Consider the following 22,580-nt stretch of genomic DNA (forward strand, 5'->3'; position numbering starts at 1 on the left):
AAATATTTATAAAGTAAAATAGATATTTATGACATTACTGTTTCAGCTGCTTCAATTGTAATTTTACTATATCATCTATAATTAATTATTATGAGTCATTTAAGTATTTAAAAATTGATAATCTTGACGTTTTAAATTAATTTGACATCTTATGTGAGGCTCACTTAAAATTTTTTCACAAGTATTTTTATAGCAATTTTATTATATCACTTTTAGTTAATTATTTTGAGTTATTCAAGACGTATCAGTTTTGCTATTTCAATCGTTATATTTGGTTACTATTGAAATTATATGAGTGTGGCTTAAATGTAATATGTAATAAGAAGAGAAGAATGATACTTTTTTATTTTCATGCCAAACCCTTAAATCTTTTTTAATCCATATCTTTTTCTCTACCAATCCGATTATATCTTTTTTTTTTTTTTCGTTTGGGGGCTAGGCACGTGAATACAATTGGAAGCCTGAATCTTATGTTGGAAAAATACTTTCTCCATCATAAATTATATGTCGTCATTTAATCGGATATAATATTTAAAAATAAGTATTAATTTTGTTAAAGTTATAAAATTATCCTTACTAACAAAAGGTGTAATAATATTTAAAATTAAATAGAACTACTTTTAATTAAAAAAATAAATAAAAAAAATAATAATATTTAAAATTAAATGAGACCAATAAATATAAAATTGTAATTATATCTATAAAAACTTATCAAATAAAAAAAATGATATTTTTTTGGGATGGATAAAAATAAAATAGGAATATATAATTTGGAATGGAGGGAGTAATAAATACAAGAGTGGCTGCTAGTGCCAAGAGTTATTACCGTGAGTCCGTAAAAGCCAACCAGAAAATGGCACGTGTAGCCGAGACTCCTGGTACGTAACTGAGAAACTCTAATCAACTGAAATTGATAAAAGAAGTTGGGGTCCGCTCTGCTCCCAAGCAGAATTGGCAGTCCTCTCAGAGAGTCAAAGTTTCTGTATGAAATCTGAGTCAAAGTTTCTGTATGAAAAGTTGTTGAAACTTGAGCACAACTCCCAATTTTCAACTTTACCGGAGATTCCTTCTTTTCTTCTTGTAGGGTTTCACCATTTGTTCCGATCGCGATTCTTTGCGGCTTTGACGATCGCAAGCTTTGACCTTTTGTGAGCTACTGGTACATCTCCTTTCCTTTTTCTCGAAAATTTGCACTTCTGTTTCGTTCCCTTCTCTACATTTTCCTCTAAGATGCGGACAGTATTTATTGACATATCCATTAAAAGTGTTTTCTTAGCTCAGTTTAATTTTGTTTATTGTTTTTGTTTTACACTTTGTTTGGATGATAGTTTGCCATGATTTCATAATGTTCGATATGTACAGTATGATATTATTCTGTACAGTACAGTATAATACAATCTTTTGAATGGACGGTATCGTTTAATATTGTTTAATAATAGTTTTATTATTTGATTTGATGGTATGATACTATATCGTAATTAATAAGTTTACTAAAATGTCCTTAGGACCTTAACTATTATAAATATTAAATTTATCAATTATTGTTAATAAAATAATTTGTTGCTGCTAACCCGTGACGTATTATGCTATGTAAATTTATTAAGTTGTTAAATTCATGTTAATTTTAACAAAATCAATACAAGTATAGATCAAAATAAATGTAATCGGATTTATTTTTACAGTAACAAATTTCATTTCTTTGTGATATTTTGAAATGTGACCACCACTAGCAAGTACAAAGTTTGAATGCATCTTTTGTGTATGCTATGTGTGTGTGGTATGGAATACAAAAAGAAAAATAGGAAAACAAATTGTTTTTTACTAATTTTTTTGTGTTTGTTACGCAAATAGAAAAATATTTTCTGAAACAATTTGTATATATTTAACAGAAAACAATGAGAACGAATAGAATAAGGGGTGGGGTAAGGAAAAAATTATGTTTTTTTTGTTAAAAGAATATTTGGGGTGGGGTTGTGGAGTAGGGGATCGAGGGCAAGGATAGGGTTGGGGTAAGAAAAAAGTATTGAATTTTTTTAAAAATAAATTAAAAATATTTTTTTGGTGGGTGTAAGGGGGAGGGGGCTGGTAAGAGGTGGTAGTGGGGTAAGAAATCTTTTAAAAAATTAAAAAATTGGTTCGAGAGAGGGGATGGTAAGTGGTGGAGGGGGGTAGTGGTGGGTGAGGGTGGGGTAAGAAAAAGTTGTGAATTTGTTTTTTAAAATAATTTTTTTTAAAAAAAAAATTGGGGTGAGGGTTTGGTAAGAGGTGGGGTCAGGGTCAGGGTATGGGATGTAATAAGAAAAAAAACTTAAAATTTTCTAAAAATGAAATTTTAAAAATATTTTTCTAGGGGGGAAGGGGGATGTGGAGTCTAATAATATAGGATAAAGGGTACATAGGATTTTATAATATTAAATAAGGACATAATTGGAAAAAAAAGCAAATCATGGGATATCACCAAATCGGTGGTTACATAAAGTAAGGGTTTTCATGATTACCAAACCATGAAATTAAACATATCATATCATATATTTTAAGAAACAATCAAAACAAACATGGTTCTCTTATTAACCATACCATACCATGGAAAACCACCATCCGAACAGTGTGTTTTGATTCTATCTTGTGCTATTAGCTGGACGTGAACTGACTTTAGCATAACTTTTGTGTGAGTTCTTGGTTTTATGCTGACGATCATATAAAGATGTAAACTTTTCCACACAACGGGCAACTATTTTATAACTACTTATGCTTTCTGAGGTGTACAAACTTGGTTGAGTGAGTAAAGCTATGTTTCCTGGAGCTTTATCTTTTCCTTTTTTTTGGGGGGGGGGGGTCTGAAATGAAGTGCATCAATAGCTTTCAAGATCTCCATTTTGGTTCCGAAATTGAAACCAAAACAAGCAGCGGGCCATTCAAATAATCAAAGATCAGGAAGAAATAATATAAGGGAAGGTAGGGTTTCTTTTTTGATATACCATAATTGTGAATTGTGGTGAAGATGCAATCAAGATCTTCTGGCTGCATTATGGATCAAGAAATTCTTTCATAAAATGGTCTTGAGAATTTCCTGTTGCCGGTGATATAGGATCTTTTTTGTTTATGCACACAAGTCATATTTACCATTGGATGACAAAAACATTAAATAGCCAAACCTAGCAGTATTATGTCTACAATACTTACTATCATACTATGTGTTCTTATCAACAGGATGTCGAGCGGCTATGGTTCTATTCTGGTCATTTCAGGTCAATGTTGTATGAATTTGTATGCCATTTCTGATCTTGATTGCATCTTGCATCTTCACCACAATTCTGATGGAAATCTTTAAAGAAATTCACCACAAGATCACAAGTAAATCATTAAACAGTGATATGATTATAGAAAAATGGTAGGAACAATAACCTCGTTCCGTTGCAAGACTTGATTGAAGGAAAACTTGATCTTCTAAGTGTTGATATTGCTCTCAGTTTGTTTCATCTCAAAGATGGGGTAGAAAAGAAAGAAACGTCATATCTGACTTAGGGACTAATCTTTATATAATTGCTTAAGTGCCTTTTAGTTGAAAAGGTACCTTTTCCAATAAGTCTCCATCAGGCTTTAGAAAAGGTCCATGAGTTCTCTATAATTCCGATTAAACCATACCAATAGATATTTACTTTTAGGCCCCAAAACTCTATTACTTTATTAAATCATAAAATGAGCTCCGTTGATGATAGCATGTCTATATATAATATATTAATATGTGAGTCCACAAAATAGAAATTACTAACAATCTCCCACTTGGACCACATATATTTCTGAATAATCATACATAGATGAAACTTTAGTGCACACAAACTTTTGCTATCTTGATTTAAATATTTCAAAACAATCTGGTCCATCGATACTACCAAATATAGGATTAAAATGGTTTCGTAACATATATTCAAGACTAAACCCATCAATGGTCACAAATATCAACAATATAAATGACAAATCAAATACGGAAATGACATGTAAAATAATTTAAGGCATGCCTATTTCCAAATGGTCCTAACTTATGACTTTAATAGTCTACTCACTTTCGTATACCTTATGCAAAACTACAATAGAAAGTTAATATCTTTGTTTTTGCAGAGTTATCAATAAACGCACGAAATTCATAGATTTCATGAAACTTCAGTCTATACAGAATAAACTTTAACATATTAATAACATAAATAAAATAACAAACTCCCACTAAAATGACTCATTATCAAATTTGACAACACCCATATGAGCCACATGCCCATGAAACACTTTTGGTGGCAAACCCTTCTTAAGCGGATCTGCGATCATCATGTTTGTACTAATATGCTCAATCGACACAAGACGACTCTGAACCCTTTCTTTAGCAACCAAAAACTTAATGTCTATATGCTTTGACTTTGATGAACTTCGGTTGTTCAAATATAATTCAGTAGACATATCATCATAATGAATTTTCAATGGTCTTTTTATGCCACCGACTATTTTCATTCCAGTGATAAAATTTCTTAGCCATATTCCCTGATTTGATGCTTCATAGCCGACCACAAATTCGGCTTCCATTATAGAAGAGGCTATTACTGTTTGTTTCACACTTTTCCAAGAAACAACTCCTCCAGCCATCATGAAAACATAACCTGATGTAGATCTCCTACTATCAAGACATCCAACAAAATCTGAATCAGAATACCCAATGATCTCTAAATGATCCGACCTCCGATAAGTGAACATGTAATCTTAAGTTCTTTGAAGATACCCCATAACCCGTTTTATAGCTTTCCAATGATCTATTTTCGGATCACTTAAATATCGACTCGACATTTCCACTATGTATGCAATATCTTGATGCGTACAAACTTGTGCATACATGAGACTTCCTTCTGTTGATGTGAATTTTATCTATCTCGTTTTTCTCTATGTTCAAAGTTGGACATTGACGCAAACTAAAGTTATCACCAGTTGCTGCAGTTGTATCTCCTGGTGCACAATTTTGAATGCCAAATCTACTGAGCATCATATCAATATGTCCTTTGTGACAGTCCAAGAACGTTTCTAGTGCGGTCCCTATGAATCTCTATACCTAGAATAAAGGATGCCTCATTAAGATCTTTTATTTCAAATTAGCTGGATAGAAATTTCTTGCTTTCGTGCAATAAACCTACATTATTGTTTGCCAGTAGAGTGTCATCTACATATAGCACAAGGATAATAAAAATTTGCTCCCATTGAACGTGAGGTATATGCACTGATCAACAATGTTTTCCTTAAAACCAAAAGAGGTCATCACCTGATCAAACTTTTGGTACGATTGATGAGATGTTTGTTTTAAATCATTTATGAACTTTTTAAGTTGACATACAAAGTGGTTTGAATCTTGCGTCTCAAAGGTTTCTTATTGCACCATGTATATCATTTCTTCAATGTCTCCATTTAGAAATGCAATCGTTACGTCCATTTGATTTAGCTCTAAGTCGTAATGAGCTGCAAGTGCCATAATGATTCTAAAGGAGTCTTTCGATGAAACTGGCGAGAAAGTCTCTTTAAAATCTATGCCTTTTTTTTTGAGTGAAACCCGTAGCGACTTAGCGTATCTTTTGATGTCAACTTTCGAATCACGTTTGGTTTTAAAAATTCACTTACAATCAATCGGTTTTGATCCTTGTGGTAACTCGACAAGATCTTAAACGTCATTGTCTTTAATAGACTTCAACTCATCTTTCATGGCTTCGATCTATTTAGCAGAATTTCGACATGATTTTGCTTGACTACCAGTCATAGGATCATTTTCCAATCCCATGTCAAAATTATGTTCTTAAAGATAAGCATCATAATTATCCGAAATTGCATTTCTCCTTTCTGTGCTATATCTTCTTTTAGGCACTTCACCTTGAGGTTGGTGAACATCAGGTAATATCGTTGTGCTTTCTCCATAATCCTGATTTACAGGTTGAAACACATCCGTAAAGTAATTTGATCATTTTCTCTAGAATTGATATTATCAAATTCCCCTTCAAACACAGTTTGTATGTTTTGATTGCTCTCACTATAATCAACATCATCAATAAATTTGGCATTCCCTGTTTAGAGAAAGGATCTAAATCGAGGAGTCATAAAACATAAATCCTCTCGATCCTTCTGAGTGATCTACAACTAAGCAACTAACAGTTTTTGAATCCAGCTTCTTTTCATTAGGCTTGTAACTGTGCATCCCTAGACATGCAAGTGCCTAATACTAGGCTTTTGACCAGTCTACAACTCTTATGGGGTCTTAGCTACCACTTTGCTTGGAACTCTATTTAGTATGTAAACTGCAGTCTTTAATGCTTCTCCCCAAAGCAATTCAGGTAAAGAAAAATGACTAATCATACTTTCTACCATATCCTTAAGAGTTTGGTTTTGTCCGTCAGCTACACGATTTTGACTTAGAGTCGTCGGCATGGTGTATTGAGGTACAATCGCACACTCTGTCACATATTTTGCAAAAGGCTTCGGACGTTATTCACTTGATCCATCGCATCTACCGTAGTATTCTCCTCCATGATTAGATTTGACAGCTTTAATTTTTTTACCTAATTGAGTTTCAACTTCAGCCTTGAAAATTTTTAAAAAATCAAAAGCTTATGACTTCTCATGAATTAAATAGAAATATCCATTACGGGAATAGTCATCTATAAAGTTTATAAAATATTGTTGACCATTTGTATGTATCAACTCTAATGGCTCTTTACTCCTATAAACACCTCTTTTCCTTATATTCGTTTGTTTTTCTTTAATACATTCTATACAAATTTCAAAATTTAATAAATCAAGGGAATAAAAAATTCCTTCTGATACAAGTCTTTATATTCTTTGTTTAGAAATATGACCCAATCACTTATGCCATAATATTGATGAATTCTCATTTGTTAATCTGTGCTTAGTCCTGAAGTTACTTGAATACAGGTTTTCATTGCTGCATGAGGGTTGTCTATTCAATTTGTATAACTTATCAATCAGAGTACCAGTTCCAACAATGTTAGAATTTAGAGAAATACAACAAATTCAATTTTCACTAGTACAATTGTATCCAGATATGTCTAAAGAAGAAATAGAAATTACATTTTGTAATGATGGTGTAATAAATGTTTCCTCCATTCCAAATAAAAACCAATATCTAATGGAATTCTAAAGACACCAATATCCTCCACAACTGCTTTATTGTTATTGCCCACATAAATGTATCTTTCAACATCAATGGGCTCTTGGCTCCTGTTATGCAATCATGCATAGTGGCACTTACGTAAGTAGTTCCGCCTGTATCTACCTACCAAGTGTCACTAGGTACCATAGTCAAATTAACTTCTGAACAAACGAAGTTGAGAAGTTTACCTTTCTTTTCAGGCTACCCAGCGTACTTGGAACATTCTTTCTTAATGCGATCAATTTTCTTGCAAAAGAAACAAGCCTCTGTATTCTTGGACTGTGATGTTCCTTCGTCTGCAGTTTTCTTAGTCTTACTTCTTTTTTGCTTATGTTTAACAATTCTAATTCTAGAAGTAGATCCCAAATGAGCTCATTCCATCGGCTCTTTTTTAATTCCGTCCTCTTCTTGCGCACATTGTGCTATCAGCTCTTTCAAAGTCCAATTTTTGAAGTTTATGCCATTAGGCACGGGAATATTATTCATATTGGCAAATATTCTATAAGATAAAATAAACAATGCTCACGATTAATCATTCAAATAGATCATGTAGATAATTAAATTAAATAAATTTAAAGAAAAATGATAAATAAATCAAAAATTCTATTTATCACACACATATACATAAAAGTGGACCCATCTCAAGGTACCTAACACAAATTATCATTTAGTCTTTGGACAAAAATAATAACTTGTAAGTGGTACTCTTGTACATAGTTAATAAATATTGATTAATAAAGCGGCCTAACCATATGCTTTTCTTTGACTAATACATTATTAGCATGCATTATAAATGTATCATATTTTCATGACTATCCATAATCTGGCCAAAATAATCTCCTTTGTGATAATTATTTCGTATAGATAAAAATGTGTACATGTTCAAAGTAAAAAAAATCTACACAATAGAGATTACTTTGGCAACATATTGATTTAATTTACTCACTTTTAAACAAGAAGCACAAATTGAATAATAACAATTTTAACTAAAATGTAAATCTTGTTCCAAACCAAGCAAGAACGACACAATATTGTCCCCTAGATTTCTAGTCATCACTAAAAAACTTCAGAAGAACAACTTTTATATGAGTTTTCTTTTCACAAATAATGAAAAATAAAAAGTTTTCATCTCATCTTGTTTAATCAAAAAAAAAGAATCTTAATGGCAGAATACTGTCATCGGAACAAACTTGAAGGAAACGACAATTTATTTTTTTAAAAGAACTGAAATAATCCCAAAATGCTTGTTCCAACAAAATGGGAAAACCCAACCTTTTCTATCGTTAAATGGGCAAAGAAACTGCCTAAAACGAAATGCCAAAACTTGTTCTAAAAAATGGACAAGAACCAAAACAAGAATAATGGCTTTAAAATAAATAGATGGATCTTCAAATATTTTAAGTTGAAAAAATTGAACATTCAAAAAACTCAAAAAGTAAAAAAATATGAGGTCGCAGATGGCAAACCATTCTTAAATTCTATTATGTTTTGCAAATACCCTTTCAAGCGACTCCTCATATATCAGAATTAGTGACAATAAAATTAAAGAATGAGGTATTCTAGTTCCTTTAAACATCGTCAAGCCGAATGTCGCTTTGCGGTCGCAGTAAAATTTAAAAAGAGGGTTACTTGTGTTGATATTAAACCATCACCCAGTCAAGACATTCAAATTGATTCCGAAATAATAAAAGACAAATTAAATATCACGTCTAATAATTTAACAAGACCTTGCTCTTGATACCACTTGTTGCAAATCTTTAAAGAAATTCACTGCAAGATCGCAAGTAAATCATTAAACAATGATGTGATTATAGAAAAATGGTAGGAACACTAACCTCGTTCCATTGCAAGACTTGATTGAAGGAAAATTTATCAAAATCTTGATATTGCTCTTAGTTTATTTCTTCTCAGAGATGGGATAGAAAAGAAGAAAAACATTGCCTTTTCAGTTGAAAAGGTACCTTTTTCAATAAGTCTCCATCGGGCTTTAGAAAAGGTCTATGAGTTTTCTATAATTCCAATAAAACCCATACAAATACATATTTACTTTTAGGCTCAAAAACTTTTATATCTTATTAGGTCATAAAATGAGCTCCTTTGATGATAGCATATCTATATATAATATATTAATATGTGAGTCCACAAAATAGAAATTACCAAACAATTTTTTGGTTCAGAAATTATGACACAACTTTGAAATGTAGATTTAGCATCATCCATATCTTTTCTAATTATTTTATATCGTTGCACCCCAGGTTTTTGGAAGCTGATGATTTGTCTTTCAAGTTGTGCCCATTGATCACTACCATAAGCAAGTTCTTATCTTTGTTCCTAATATGACTTCTGGCAGTGTAATGCCTTCAGCAGGTGTAAAACCTCAAACTGATGTCATGCTTGTCGACAAACTTCCTGAAGAAATAAATGAAATGAAGATCAGAGATGATAAAGCAGAAAAGGTTGGTTCTGCAAAGAGGACTGCATATTCTGGTCTCTTCGTCTATGTACACTTGGTTTATCTTAGCTAGTTTCACCTGTGATAGGAAATGGAAGCAGCTTTAGTTGATGGAAATGGAACAGAAAAGGGACACATCATTGTGACAACTATTGGGGGGAAAAATGGTGATCCTAAGCAGGTAAAAATTTTCAATCATTGATTGTTCAATTTTCACCCCACTTTGTGGGAATACACTGGGTGTGTTGTTGATTGTTCAGTTTTGAAAATATTGGGTTCAAGCTCTAGAATATGTTAGTTACACATGTTAATTGTGTGATACTGTATTTTCTAATGGTTTTTATATTTATTTCATGAGCACTACAAATTAACAGACAAAGAATTTATCATTGAAGAAAAAGAATTAAAAATAAAATAAAAATGGACAATATGCAAGGTCTAGAGTCATCTAACAGAGGCATTGATCTTATTGAGTTAAGCAACAAATATCTTTGCATTAGTCTCTTTTTGTTTTAGGAATTCAGAAAGTAATATTAGATCAAAGATAAAATTTGAATTGATCTATAGATTCAATGAGCAATTCTCATTGTAATAGTTTCCTTTTGGCTGAATATCAGAAAGTAAAGTTAGATCTTGCTCCCCTATCATTTCCTGCATCTTATGTGCACTACAAATATTTAATCTATACTTTTAGAAGGTCAGCTCATGGTATTTAATTGATCCAGAGTAGAATACTTACCTTATTATCGTAAAATATTGAGGAGAAAGCACTCTTTTCTATAGATGTTGAGGTGAGTAAAGGGATCGGGTGTACTATCTTTTATTGAACAAAAAAGGCAAAATAGCTCGGTGGACCCTTGTACTTGTCTGAGTTTGTAAAGTGAACGTCTCTACTTAGCCTTTTGTCATTTGAATCCCTGAACTCATTAAAACACAATATTTCAAACCCCTTTGACCGTTGATCGCTATGTGGCACAAAATTGGATGAGTTAGATAAAGCGCGTGACTGCACGCGCATGGGGCGAGTGAGGGTCATTTTTACATTAAACAATTAAAAAAAATTTAAAAATAAAAAAAAAGCCCCCACCCCGCACCCCGCAACACCGTTGCTTGCCATCGTCACCATTAAAGCCTCCTCTAATCCTCCTTCTCCGCACCATTGCAGCCCCAAGGTTGCTATTGCCATCGTCACCCAGCCATTAAACCAAACAATTCTACAAAATACCCTCATAATACATATACACACACATCACTCACATACATTGGAGAGAGGAGCTCCTCTCCATCATTATACACAGCCATTTACACACCCACACACCAATACAGAAAAGATACACTACACACATACATAGAAAACGAATAAAAGACAGAGAGACGGGAGAGAGTGAAAAACGAAGACAACTGATACACAGAGTAAACAAAGAGGAAACGCGAGAGAGAAAGACTCTTCCGCCGAGAACCCGCTGTAAACCTCCATCCTCCGCCAAAAGCATCATATTCTCCCCTTACTCAATTTTCCCCACCCCCACAGAAAGAACCAGTGAGTATTGAAAATTGTTTCATTTGTTGGAGAGGCTGGTGTTAGGTGGTTGACTGGATTGTTTAATGAAATCTTCAAGACGGCAAAGATGCCCGAGGCTTGGAGGTGGAGCACCATGATACCTCTCTATAAGAATAAGGGGGACATCCAGAGTTGCAATAACTATAGGGGGATTAAGTTATTGAGCCACTCTATGAAGATCTGGGAGAGAGTGGTCGAGGTGACGCTGAGACGGATAGTGTCTATTTCAGAAAACCAGTTTGGATTTATGCCTGGCCGCTCGACGACGGAGGCAATTCACCTGGTACGGAGGTTGGTGGAACAGTATAGGGAGAGGAAGAAGGACCTGCACATGGTGTTTATCGACCTGGAGAAGGCCTACGACAAAGTCCCCAGGGAGGTGCTTTGGAGATGCTTGGAGGTGAGTGGAGTACCGCTGGCATATATCAGAGCAATCAAGGATATGTATGATGGAGCGAAAACTAAGGTGAGGACGGCGGAGGAGACTCAGAGCATTTCACTGTCCGGACAGGGTTGCATCAGGGATCTACTCTTAGTCCCTTTTTGTTTGCATTGGTGATGGATGTGTTGACGCGGCGTATTCAAGGGGAGGTGCCGTGGTTTATGCTTTTTGCAGATGATGTAGTTCTGATAGATGAGACTCGACGGGGTGTGAGTGACAAATTAGAGGTGTGGAGGCAAACCCTTGAGTCTAAAGGGTTCAGGGTGAGCAGAAGCAAGACAGAGTATGTGGAATGCAAGTTTAATGACGTGAGGCGGGAGAATGAGGCAGTAGTGAAGCTGGAATCACAGGAGGTAGGTAAGAGGGAGAGTTTCAAGTATCTCGGGTCCGTGATCCAGAGTAACGGTGAGATTGACGAGGATGTCTCGCACCGTATTGGGGCGGGATGGATGAAGTGGAAGCTCGCGTCGGGGGTGCTGTGTGATAAGAAGGTGCCGCCAAAGCTTAAAGGCAAATTCTACAGGGCGGTAGTCCGTCCGGCCATGTTGTATGGAGCCGAGTGTTGGCCAGTTAAGAACTCGCACATCCAAAAGATGAGGGTGGCAGAAATGCGGATGTTGCGCTGGATGTGTGGGCTGACTAGAGGGGATAGAGTTCGGAATGAGACCATCCGGGAGGAGGTTGGTGTGACTCCAGTGGAGTGCAAGATGCGGGAAGCCCGATTGAGGTGGTTCGGACACGTGAAGAGGAGGGGCATGGATGCCCCGGTCCGTAGGTGTGAGAGGCTAGCGTTGGATGGTTTTAGGCGGGGTAGGGGTAGGCCGAAGAAGTACTGGGGTGAGGTGATTAGGCGGGACATAGAGCAGTTACAGCTCACCGAGGACATGACCCTAGATAGGAAGGTCTGGAGGACGCGAATTAGGGCGGAGGACTAGGGCCAGTTTGAGTCGCTAGTGTAGGGAATTACTTGGTGGGGTTTTTTTCTTGTTAGGAGTCCGTGTCCCGTGTTTTATTATAAATCTGTGTGCTTCCCTCTGTTTTATATTACTTATGGGTGTCGTATTTATGTTATGTAATCTTGTGCTGTGCTTTACTAGGTGTTTGTGTGGTATCTCGTGTCTTGAGCCGGGGGTCTATCGGAAACAGCCTTTCTACTTCTTCAGAGGTAGAGGTATGGACTGCGTACATCTTACCCCCCCAGACCCCACTAGGTGGGAATACACTGGGTTTGTTTTTGTTGTAATTTAACTAGTGAGTATTGAAAATTTTTTCATTTGTAATTTACTTTCTCAATTTAAATTTATTTAGTATTTAATTTTTTATGTGGCATTTAAAAAAAAAATAAGGTCATTAGGGGAGTTACTCTGAACGTGTGTAGTGCTTATGCGCCGCAGGTGGGCTTGGACGGTGAGGAGAAGAAACGTTTTTGGGAGGCTTTGGACGAGGTGGTGAGAGGCGTGCCGATCTCTGAGAAGATTGTTGTAGCAGGAGATTTCAATGGACACATCGGGGTGTTACCAGGAGGCTATGGCGATGTGCATGGTGGATATGGTTTTGGGGAGAGGAATGAAGAGGGAGCTGCTATGCTATGTTGGATTTTGCGAGGGCTTTTGGGATGGTGGTAGTGAATTCGAGCTTTCTGAAGGAGGAGGATCACTTGGCCACCTTCCGAAGCGCAATAGCCAAGACTCAAATTGACTTTCTGCTGCTTAGGAAGGGGGATAGGATGCTGTGTAAGGATTGTAAGGTCATTCCGAGTGAGAACCTTTTGACCTAACACAGGCTTTTGGTGATGGAAATGGGCTTAAAGAAGGATAAGAAGAGAAGGAAGGGGAGGGGAGGGTCGACCTAGAATAAAGTGGGGTGGCTTGATGTCAGTAAGTATGCTAGAGATAGGGAAGAAGGTGGCGGAGATGGGGGTATGGGAGTGTAGGGGGGATGTGGATGGTATGTGGGATAGGGCGGCTAGGTGCATCAAGGAGACTGCTAGAGAGGTGTTGGGTGTTTCGAGGGGCCGGGCTGGTCAGCGTCAAGGGGATTGGTAGTGGAATGAAGAAGTAAAGAAGTGGAGACAAATAAAGGGGCATATGCTAAGTTGGTTGAGAGTAAGGATGAGGAGGATAAACAGGTTAATAGGGAGGAGTACAAGTTAGCTAGGAAAGAGGCTAAGTCAGCAGTTACGGCTGCTAAGGCGGCTGCATTTGACAGCTTGCATGCGGGGTTAGAGGAGAGATGCGTGGAAAAAATTTTGTATAGGCTTGCTAAGGCTAGGGAGAGGAAGGGTCGTGACCTTGATCAAGTGAAGTGCATTAAGAGGGAGGATGGTAGTGTGCTGGTGGAGGACGTTCATATTTAGAGAAAATGGCAGTCGTATTTTCATCGACTCTTGAATGATGAGGGAGACAGAGACATTGTGTTAGGGGAGCTGGAGCACTCAGAAGAGTGTCGTGATTTCAGCTATTGTAGGCGTTTTAAGGTGGAGGAGTCAGTGAGGCTATTCGCAGGATGTGAAGAAGGGGTGGGGCGATGGGGCCAGACGAGATTCCTATGAATTTTTGGATGTTTATTGGCAGGGCTGGTTTAAGGTGGTTGACCGAATTGTTTAACGACATTTTCAAGACTGCAAAAATGCTTGAGGCTTGGAGGTGGAGTACCATGATTCCTTTATATAAGAATAAGGTTGACATCCAGATTTGCAATAACTACAGGGGTATTAAGTTGTTGAGTCACACTATAAAGATTTGGGAGAGAGTGGTCGAGCAGAGGTTGAGGAGGATAGTGTCTATTTCGGAGAATTAGTTTGGCTTTATGCCCGGTCGCTCGACGACGGAGGCAATTCACCTGGTGCGGAGACTGGTGGAGCAGTATAGAGAAAGGAAGAAGGATCTTCACATGGTGTTTATCGACTTGGAGAAAGCTTACGACAAAGTCCCTAGGGATGTTCTTTGGAGATGCTTGAAGGTGAGTGGGGTCCCGGTGGCGTACATCAGATCGATTAAGGACATGTATGATGTAGCTAAGACTCGGGTGAGGACGGCAGGAGGAGATTCAGAGCATTTCCCTGTTTTGACAGGGTTGCATCAGGGATAGACTCTCAGCCCATTTTTGTTTGCATTGGTGATGGATGTGTTGACGCGGCGTGGCGTATTTAAGGAGAGGTGCCTTTGTGTATGCTTTTTGTGGATGATGTAGTATTGATTGATGAGACGCGGGGAGGTGTGAATGATAAATTGGAGGTTTGGAGACAAACCCTTGAGTCTAAAGGGTTCAGGTTGAGTAAGAGCAAGACAGAGTATATGGAATGCAAGTTTAATGACTTGAGGCAGGAGAACGAGGTGGTAGTTAAGATGGATTCTCAGGTTGTTTGTAGGAGGGATAGTTTTAAGTATCTCGGGTCCATGATTTGGGGAATGAAGAGATTGATGAGGATATCTTCCACCGTATTGGGGCAGGTTGGATGAAGTGGAGGCTCGCTTCTGGAGTGTTGTGTGATAAGAAGGTGCCGCCTAAACTTAAAGGTAAATTCTACAGAGTGGCAGTCCGTCTGACCATGTTGTATGGAGCGGAGTGTTGGCCAGTGAAGAACTCCCATATCCAAAAATTGAAGGTGGAGAAAATGCGGATGTTGCGTTGGATGTGTGGGCTTACTAGGAGTGATAGGGTTAGGAATGAGACTAATCGGGAGAAGGTTGGAGTGGCTTTGGTGAAGGACAAGATGGGGGAAGTTCGGTTGAGATGGTTCGGGCACGTGATGAGGAGGGGCACGGATGCCCCAGTTCGTAGGTGTGAGAGGCTTGCTTTGGATAGTTTCAGACAGGGTAGGGGTAGGCCGAAGAAATATTGGAGAGAGGTGATTAGACATGACATGGAGCAATTACAGCTAGCTTACTGAGGACATGACCCTAGATAGGAAGGTTTGGAGGACGCGAATTAGGATAGAAGGCTAGTGCCTGTGGGGAGAGGGGTTGTAGTTTGTAGTTAGGAAATCTTTGGGGTGGGGGTATGAGGGTGGGGATGCCTTTGGTTCGTTAGTATAGGGTATTACTGCATGGGTTCTTATTTTTGTTATTCCATCTTGTTTCATGCTTTATTATGAATTTGTTTATTATTTTTTGTCTTGAGCCGGGGGTTTATCGGAAACAACCTTTCTACCTCTCCGGAGGTGGTGGTATGGACTGCGTACATTTTACCCTCCTTAGACCCCACTGTGTGGGGATACACTGGGTTTTTTGTTGTTGTTGTTGTTGTTGCATTTTAAAAATGACGTGGAATTTAATGCAACATTTAAAAATGAAGTGGAAGCTGACGTGGCAGCACTTGTGTTACACACACCGAAATAGTGTTTAAAATGTTGAGTTTTATTAAGTTGAGGGGTTCAGATGACAAAAGTTTAAGTAGAGACGTTCACTTTACAAACTTAGACAAGTATAAGGGTCCACCGAGCTATTTTGCCAACAAAGAAAGAAGAAAAGATTAAGGGGAAATATGTATATATAACATATACGTACCTTACATTTTTCTTTACTGTAGAAAATTTTCATTTTCCAGTTAATACTATTATTCCATTCGTAGAGCTATTTGTTTGGTTGCGGACATTTGTTGCACACCCTTACAGGGGGGCAAATAGTTTTGAAAAACTCCAATTACCACCAAAGGTTGTGATGGTGTAGTAAATACCCCTCCAACATTAACTAGAGGTCTCATGTTCAATACCTAGAAATGGAGTTGCCTTCAATTGGAGCACTTTCCCTGCAGAGGTAGGATATCTCCGTGCGAATCTGAATTAGTCGGACCCAAAGTGGGTATTGGGCACCAGGTGGGAAACAAAAACAAAAAGACTCCATTTTTTCTGCCTTTTATGATTTAATTGTATACATTTATCTGGTTTAAGTTTTAGAAAACAAGAATTCGTAATCAAATATATAAGTAGACAATTAGTTATGGGAGTAACAGGCTTGTAACGTTTAGATGACGTTTCAACTAGATGTGTATTGGAGATATCTTACGTCCTTCCCCTCGGTTCTGCACGTACCCTGCATGGGTAGTTTCATCCAACAATTTCCTTTCCACTGTCTTGGAGAATGGTGATTGCACGAGGGATAAGTTGCTGGCATGAAATCAGTTAGCTTTTTGATATGTTATTGCCTTGAGCCACCTGGTGCCTATCTTTTTCTTTTCCTTTATATTCTAGATTTCCCCAAGTTGGAAAATTACCAAATAATTGCAATCAATGTATAAAAATTGCAAACAATGAGATGAGGAATCAATAAGAGAATTGGGAAAGGTAAAAATAATTTGCAGAGTTTTTGGAACACATATGTCTAGATTAACATTTCTCAGAGCAAAACTTACAGTAGAGACTACGGAATTCAGTAGAGGGGCATGAACCCTATCAATGCTCATATTTATCATGTCTCTGTAACCAACCCAGTATTCTTGTGTCATCTTACTTCTCTACTAATATTTGACATTTCCTTTTCTGCTTTTTTCTTTAATGTCCTTCTGTGGTGCTAAAAGTTGCTACTTACTAATTTATTCTCTTTTGCCATTCAGACCATTAGTTACATGGCCGAGCGAATTGTTGGACAGGGTTCCTTTGGAATTGTGTTCCAGGTAAAAACTGTTTATATTTTACAGATGATAACCACTGTTAATTCAGGCATATCATACACAACAGGTTGGGGAAATATGTAATACCCTTTTGTTTCTGCGCAGAACTTGTGTAGCAGATTATAAGTCCAAGTTTATTACTTATTGGCAACTATGTGTGTATTTTTGCAGGCCAAATGCCTCGAAACTGGAGAAACTGTGGCAATAAAAAAGGTTCTGCAGGATAAGAGATACAAGAATCGGGAATTGCAAACAATACGCCTTCTTGATCATCCTAATGTTGTTTCACTGAGACACTGCTTCTTTTCGACCACAGAAAAGGATGAGCTTTATCTTAATTTGGTTCTTGAATATGTACCTGAGACTGTCTACCGCGTGTTGAGACATTACAGCAAAGCAAACCAACGAATGCCTATGATTTATGTCAAGCTGTATACATATCAGGTTTTCCATTTTAAATTGAAAGCAAATTCATGTTCTATAGCAAAAATTATGTGATAGTTATTGCACCTTGTTTTGTTTTATTTTTTGTAGTTGTTGCAGCTCATGACTGTTTTAAACTTTTTTGTTACAAGTACCTTAAAGATATTTTGTTGCAAATCATTGTTTATTGATATACCCTTCAGATTTTTAGAGCTTTGGCTTACATACATGGGATAGGAGTCTGTCACAGGGACATCAAGCCTCAGAATTTACTGGTCTGTTTTTAAAGCTTAAGAGTCTGTCTATTAAAAGGTTTATGATATTGACTACTGCAGTTTTCTATGGCAGGTCAACCCACACACTCACCAGCTTAAGCTCTGTGATTTTGGTAGTGCAAAAGTTCTGGTAATTATAACTTGTAATATTTTTGTTTTTGACTACTCATAAGTTGACCAACTCCAGTTATGAAGAACTACGTTTATTTATTGATTTATTCAGTGACAGCAGTTTTGCAACTTAGAAGTTTAACGCATTTCATTTTTATCACCTACCCATTTTATGCAGAAGAGGAATCCTAATGCGTTGGTTTTATAAACCTGGAATGATTATGGGTGTGTACCATCTTTTGTGATGGGTGATTGTGGTTTAGGGGGGTGTACATAGGTCGGGTTTGTTTGGTTTTCTATTGAAAAAAAACCAAATCAATTATGTTGGTTTATTAAAACTATAAACCAAATCAAACCAACATAAAATCGTTTTTTACGGTTTAGGTTTTAGTCGGTTCTTTTGTTTTTTTCGGTTTTTCTCGTTTTTTTTTTATAATCTTTATTTTTTACAATTATATTGGGATTGAAGTTTAGATCAAGTATGTTTTCACTCATGTGCTAATGAAAAACCACAATTATGAAAAATCGAGGAGCGAAAAACACTTTGAAACTAAAAAATAAGATGAAGAATGAAAAGTTTAGGTTTTAAGTTTATATTGGATTTTGGATCATTTTATTAGCAATTAATGGATAAATATTACAACTTAAAGGCCCAAATATGAATATATAGATATATATACATCTACTTTCTAAATATTGAAAATTAATAAAACTAATTGCAAAAGTATTTAAAAGTAGATTATAATTAATATTTTATGTATAAAAAGTTAAATTATATACATGCATATATATATATATACACACGCACACACACATATATACACACACATATATATATATATTATGTCGGTTTGATTTGGTTAGGTTTGACTTTTTTTTAGTTAACACCAAACCAAACCAAGAATGGTCGATTTTTTTTTTCAAACGCCAAACCAACCAAACCAAACCATAAGTCGGTTTTTTTTCTCGGTTTGATTTGGTTCTTCGGTTTAGTTTGACTTGACGGTTTGGTCTGTACACCCCTAGTGGTTGTGCACTACTATCATCCACTTGCTAATAAATCAGGAAACTGTTGTGGTTGTGCACATTCCTTTTGTTGGTGCCAAGTGATTGTGGTTCTACTCTATCATGATGGTTATATTTGTTATATATTTACTAAAATTTTACGGAAGTTGAACAATTTTCCATTATCTGACTCCTGATGATTTAGGAACGCGAAGTGTTTTGGTATAAATAATCAGTGTTGTTTTCTACTTTCTTATTTTTTTTTTGTATGGACTAGTTTCTGAAGCAAAGTACTTACTATTGAAATAGTCTCCCTTATTTTTGAAGAGAGTATTTCATGATTGTGATCTCTGGCCCTTTGAGTTTTATCTGTCAACCAAATGATAAACAAGTAACTTTCAACACTGTACCATATCAACAAGGGATTCTACCACAACAAAAGATTTGCTTTTCATTAATGTCAATCAAGTTAGACTTGATCATTTTCCCTAGAAGCCCACACTTTATTCTTCTCTCAATTTCATTTTTCTATAGGGTACAGAATAGTTCAGCTCTATCTTGTGTTTATTTTGATCTTCATGTTCCTCTTAAATTAGCTGTCTAAAGTTGTCTATTATCCTTCAGGTCAAAGGCGAGCCAAATATTTCATATATTTGTTCTCGTTACTATCGTGCGCCTGAACTTATATTTGGAGCAACTGAATACACATTTGCAATTGACATTTGGTCTGTGGGCTGCGTCCTTGCTGAACTGCTTCTTGGGCAGGTCTTATTCTCTCAAAATCATGTTCGTTAATTCTAGATAGTGGAACAATTTCATAATTCTTGACTTCTTTCTAATCTCTTTCCATTACAATATTCTTAGCCCCTCTTTCCTGGTGAGAGTGGAGTTGATCAGCTCGTTGAAATAATCAAGGTATCTTCACTCTCGGAATGATGAACTTAATTTCACAATCATTGCAGAATGCAATTGTACTGAAATCTTGTATGGTCTAGGTTCTTGGAACACCAACTCGGGAGGAAATCAAGTGTATGAATCCAAATTACACTGAGTTCAAATTCCCACAAATCAAAGCTCACCCGTGGCACAAAGTAAGTTTCTTGGTGTCTTTTCCTACATAGAGAATAGTCGAATACAGTACAGATTGTTTCATGCACACCTATATACCCATTGCGCCTTTTTTTTTTTTTGGGTGCTCAGATTTTTCATAAGCGGATGCCTCCTGAAGCTGTTGATCTTGTGTCAAGGCTTCTCCAGTATTCTCCAAATTTGCGGTCCACTGCAGTAAGTATAAACTTTCCCCCCCTCAATTTAGCGGCTACAAATATAGATGAATGGGTCAGATCAAAAATTTATATTAAGCAACAGTACCCGGTCAAACTTCAAACCGCAATGTGAGGGAACAAACAATTGTCTTATTCTGAATGGTTAATTTAGGAGTCTTTCCTCTGGGAAATGCTTTTAGATGATTGTGGGACCAAGAATAACCAAGGGCTTCATAGTCACAGTAATAGGATCACATGCTCTTCGTGATGTGTGCATTACTTGGCCTTGTTTAGAATTTCCATCGAAACGACTATGTTTTTCCCTTATCCAAACAAAGAAGAAGAAAAACTAAGTTGCCAGTCATCTTACGGTTGTTTTCCCCTATTTATTTCTAAACACTGAACAATCTCTTTCGATCTTAGAGAATCCCTAGCTACCTAAGACCCTACCTCAATAGTAACAACAGAAAAATTAGCTTGATATCTTTACACCGTTAAAATGCTTTAGCAAACAGGCCAAGTCATTTATGAATCAATTACTTGTTTCATAACTCAAGAATTAATATTTTCAAATTTCTTGAGCTGATAAAGTGCACTTACAGCTGATATGAACCCTGATCTAGGACCTTATTAAAAATGAACCCTGATCTTAGTTGCGTTGTCGGAAAAAATGCTTTCTGATAAAGTTACCATTTCTCAAAAATAAAAAAGCATTCTGATATGATATTGTTGTATCATCTCTGTTATGCAGCATTATGTGTTACTTATGTAGTCGGATGCTTTTACAAAATGATTGCATAATTTGGAAGTCTTTTATGCATTTTAAGCTAAGTTGCTCGGACTCTCCAAAAATATTGCCGCACCCGTGTCAGATCCTTCAAAAGTACACTATTTTTGGAGGATCTGACACGTACCCATAGACATTTTTGAAGAGTCCTAGCAACTTAGATTTTAAGTGCATAAAAATGATAAAGAGCAAAGTATCTTTCTTTCAGTGGCGAACGCAGAATCCTTTGTAAGCGGTGTCAACATTTAAAGAAATAAAAAAACATGTTTGTAATCCAGGGCATTGAGAGGTTGAAAATTAGATGAGCGAGTCTTTGAGGTCAAAGAAAATTGTAGGAAAGAACTGAAAAATATTTTTAAAAAAAGGAGAAAACCCTGGTTGTTCAGCAGGATTCAAACTCCTGACCATGGTAAGCATATTTGGACGCTGGACCAGCTGAGCTAGAAGCTTGATGTGTCTAGCAGTGTCACTGTATATTGTTCAGAAATAGCCTCTCTATCTCATCTCTGAGATAGTGATATGGACTGCATACACTTACTCTCCCCAGACCTCACTTTGTGGGAATATACTGAGTATGTTGTTTTTTGTAATTAAATGTGTATATTTAGTACATTTACCGGCGAAGCAGTGTCAGAGGACACCCCTTGAGCCAATGTGGGTCTGCCCCCTGCTTTCTTTCATGTTTGATATGGCATGCAAGAAAATGTCTGTTGGTTCTAGTTATTAGAAAAAACTGCCTATTAAGCGTTTGTATTATCTATTTGATTTCCATTTGCAGTTGGATGCTTGCACCCACTCTTTCTTTGATGAGCTCCGTGACCCTAAGTCTCGTCTCCCTAATGGTCGGCCATTGCCACCTCTCTTCAACTTCAGGCCTCAAGGTTTAATCATTCCCTTACCAGTCCTTATAAGAAATTGAACTTTCCTTAATTACTTTTTGTGCAATTTCATTTACAGAGTTGAAAGGAGCATCTGCAGAACTCTTAAACAAACTGATACCAGAACATGCTAAGAAGCAGTGTACCTCCCTTGGTTTCTAAACTCTGTGAATGTTATGCATCTTTAGTATACTCATTTGCAATCACTTTGTTTATTATCTACTTTGGCACAACCTGGTTGACGGCTCTTCCTTTTCATAACTGTTGACTGTCAAAAACATTGTGAAAGTAGTTGCTCTAGTGCAAATGCTACTTACTTGGACTTGCTAATGATGGGTCTTTTATTTCCTTGTACCATTTTCTGTTTCCAAACAGAAAAACAAAGGAATTTGTTGATACAGTTAGGGTGGGCATTCGATCGGTTCGGTCTGATTTTTTAATATTGGTTCGGTTTATCGGTTTTCGGATTGACAAAAATGATATCCGTAACCAAACTGAAATAAATTCGGTTTGGTTCGGCTTTTACAAATTCGATTCGGTTATTTTGGATTTTTATTTCGGTTTGAAATATTAAAGTAGTTA

At 36.6% G+C, this 22,580-nt stretch overlaps 1 protein-coding gene across 9 annotated transcripts; it reads left to right on the forward strand.

The window, feature by feature from the left end:
- Window positions 1-803: 803 nt before the first annotated feature.
- LOC107867998 (shaggy-related protein kinase epsilon) lies at window positions 804-22,328 on the forward strand. 9 transcript variants are annotated; one of them, XM_047411922.1, is made up of 14 exons: window positions 804-878; window positions 1,085-1,159; window positions 9,445-9,645; window positions 9,730-9,822; window positions 17,198-17,257; window positions 17,426-17,698; window positions 17,881-17,952; window positions 18,026-18,082; window positions 19,693-19,833; window positions 19,933-19,983; window positions 20,064-20,159; window positions 20,269-20,352; window positions 21,899-22,001; window positions 22,078-22,328. In XM_047411922.1, the coding sequence occupies exons 3-14, from the start codon at window positions 9,526-9,528 to the stop codon at window positions 22,158-22,160; spliced, it is 1,233 nt and encodes a 410-aa protein (XP_047267878.1). In that variant the 5' UTR covers window positions 804-878; window positions 1,085-1,159; window positions 9,445-9,525; the 3' UTR covers window positions 22,161-22,328. The 9 variants fall into 9 exon arrangements, with proteins under 9 accessions (XP_047267878.1, XP_016570022.1, XP_047267879.1 ...); XM_016714536.2 differs by having other exon boundaries at window positions 822-982; window positions 9,540-9,645; XM_047411923.1 differs by having other exon boundaries at window positions 827-878; window positions 9,540-9,645.
- The last annotated feature ends 252 nt before the right edge of the window (window positions 22,329-22,580 follow it).

Source organism: Capsicum annuum, chromosome 4 (assembly GCF_002878395.1).
Source record: "Capsicum annuum cultivar UCD-10X-F1 chromosome 4, UCD10Xv1.1, whole genome shotgun sequence".
NCBI classification, from domain to species: domain Eukaryota; kingdom Viridiplantae; phylum Streptophyta; class Magnoliopsida; order Solanales; family Solanaceae; genus Capsicum; species Capsicum annuum.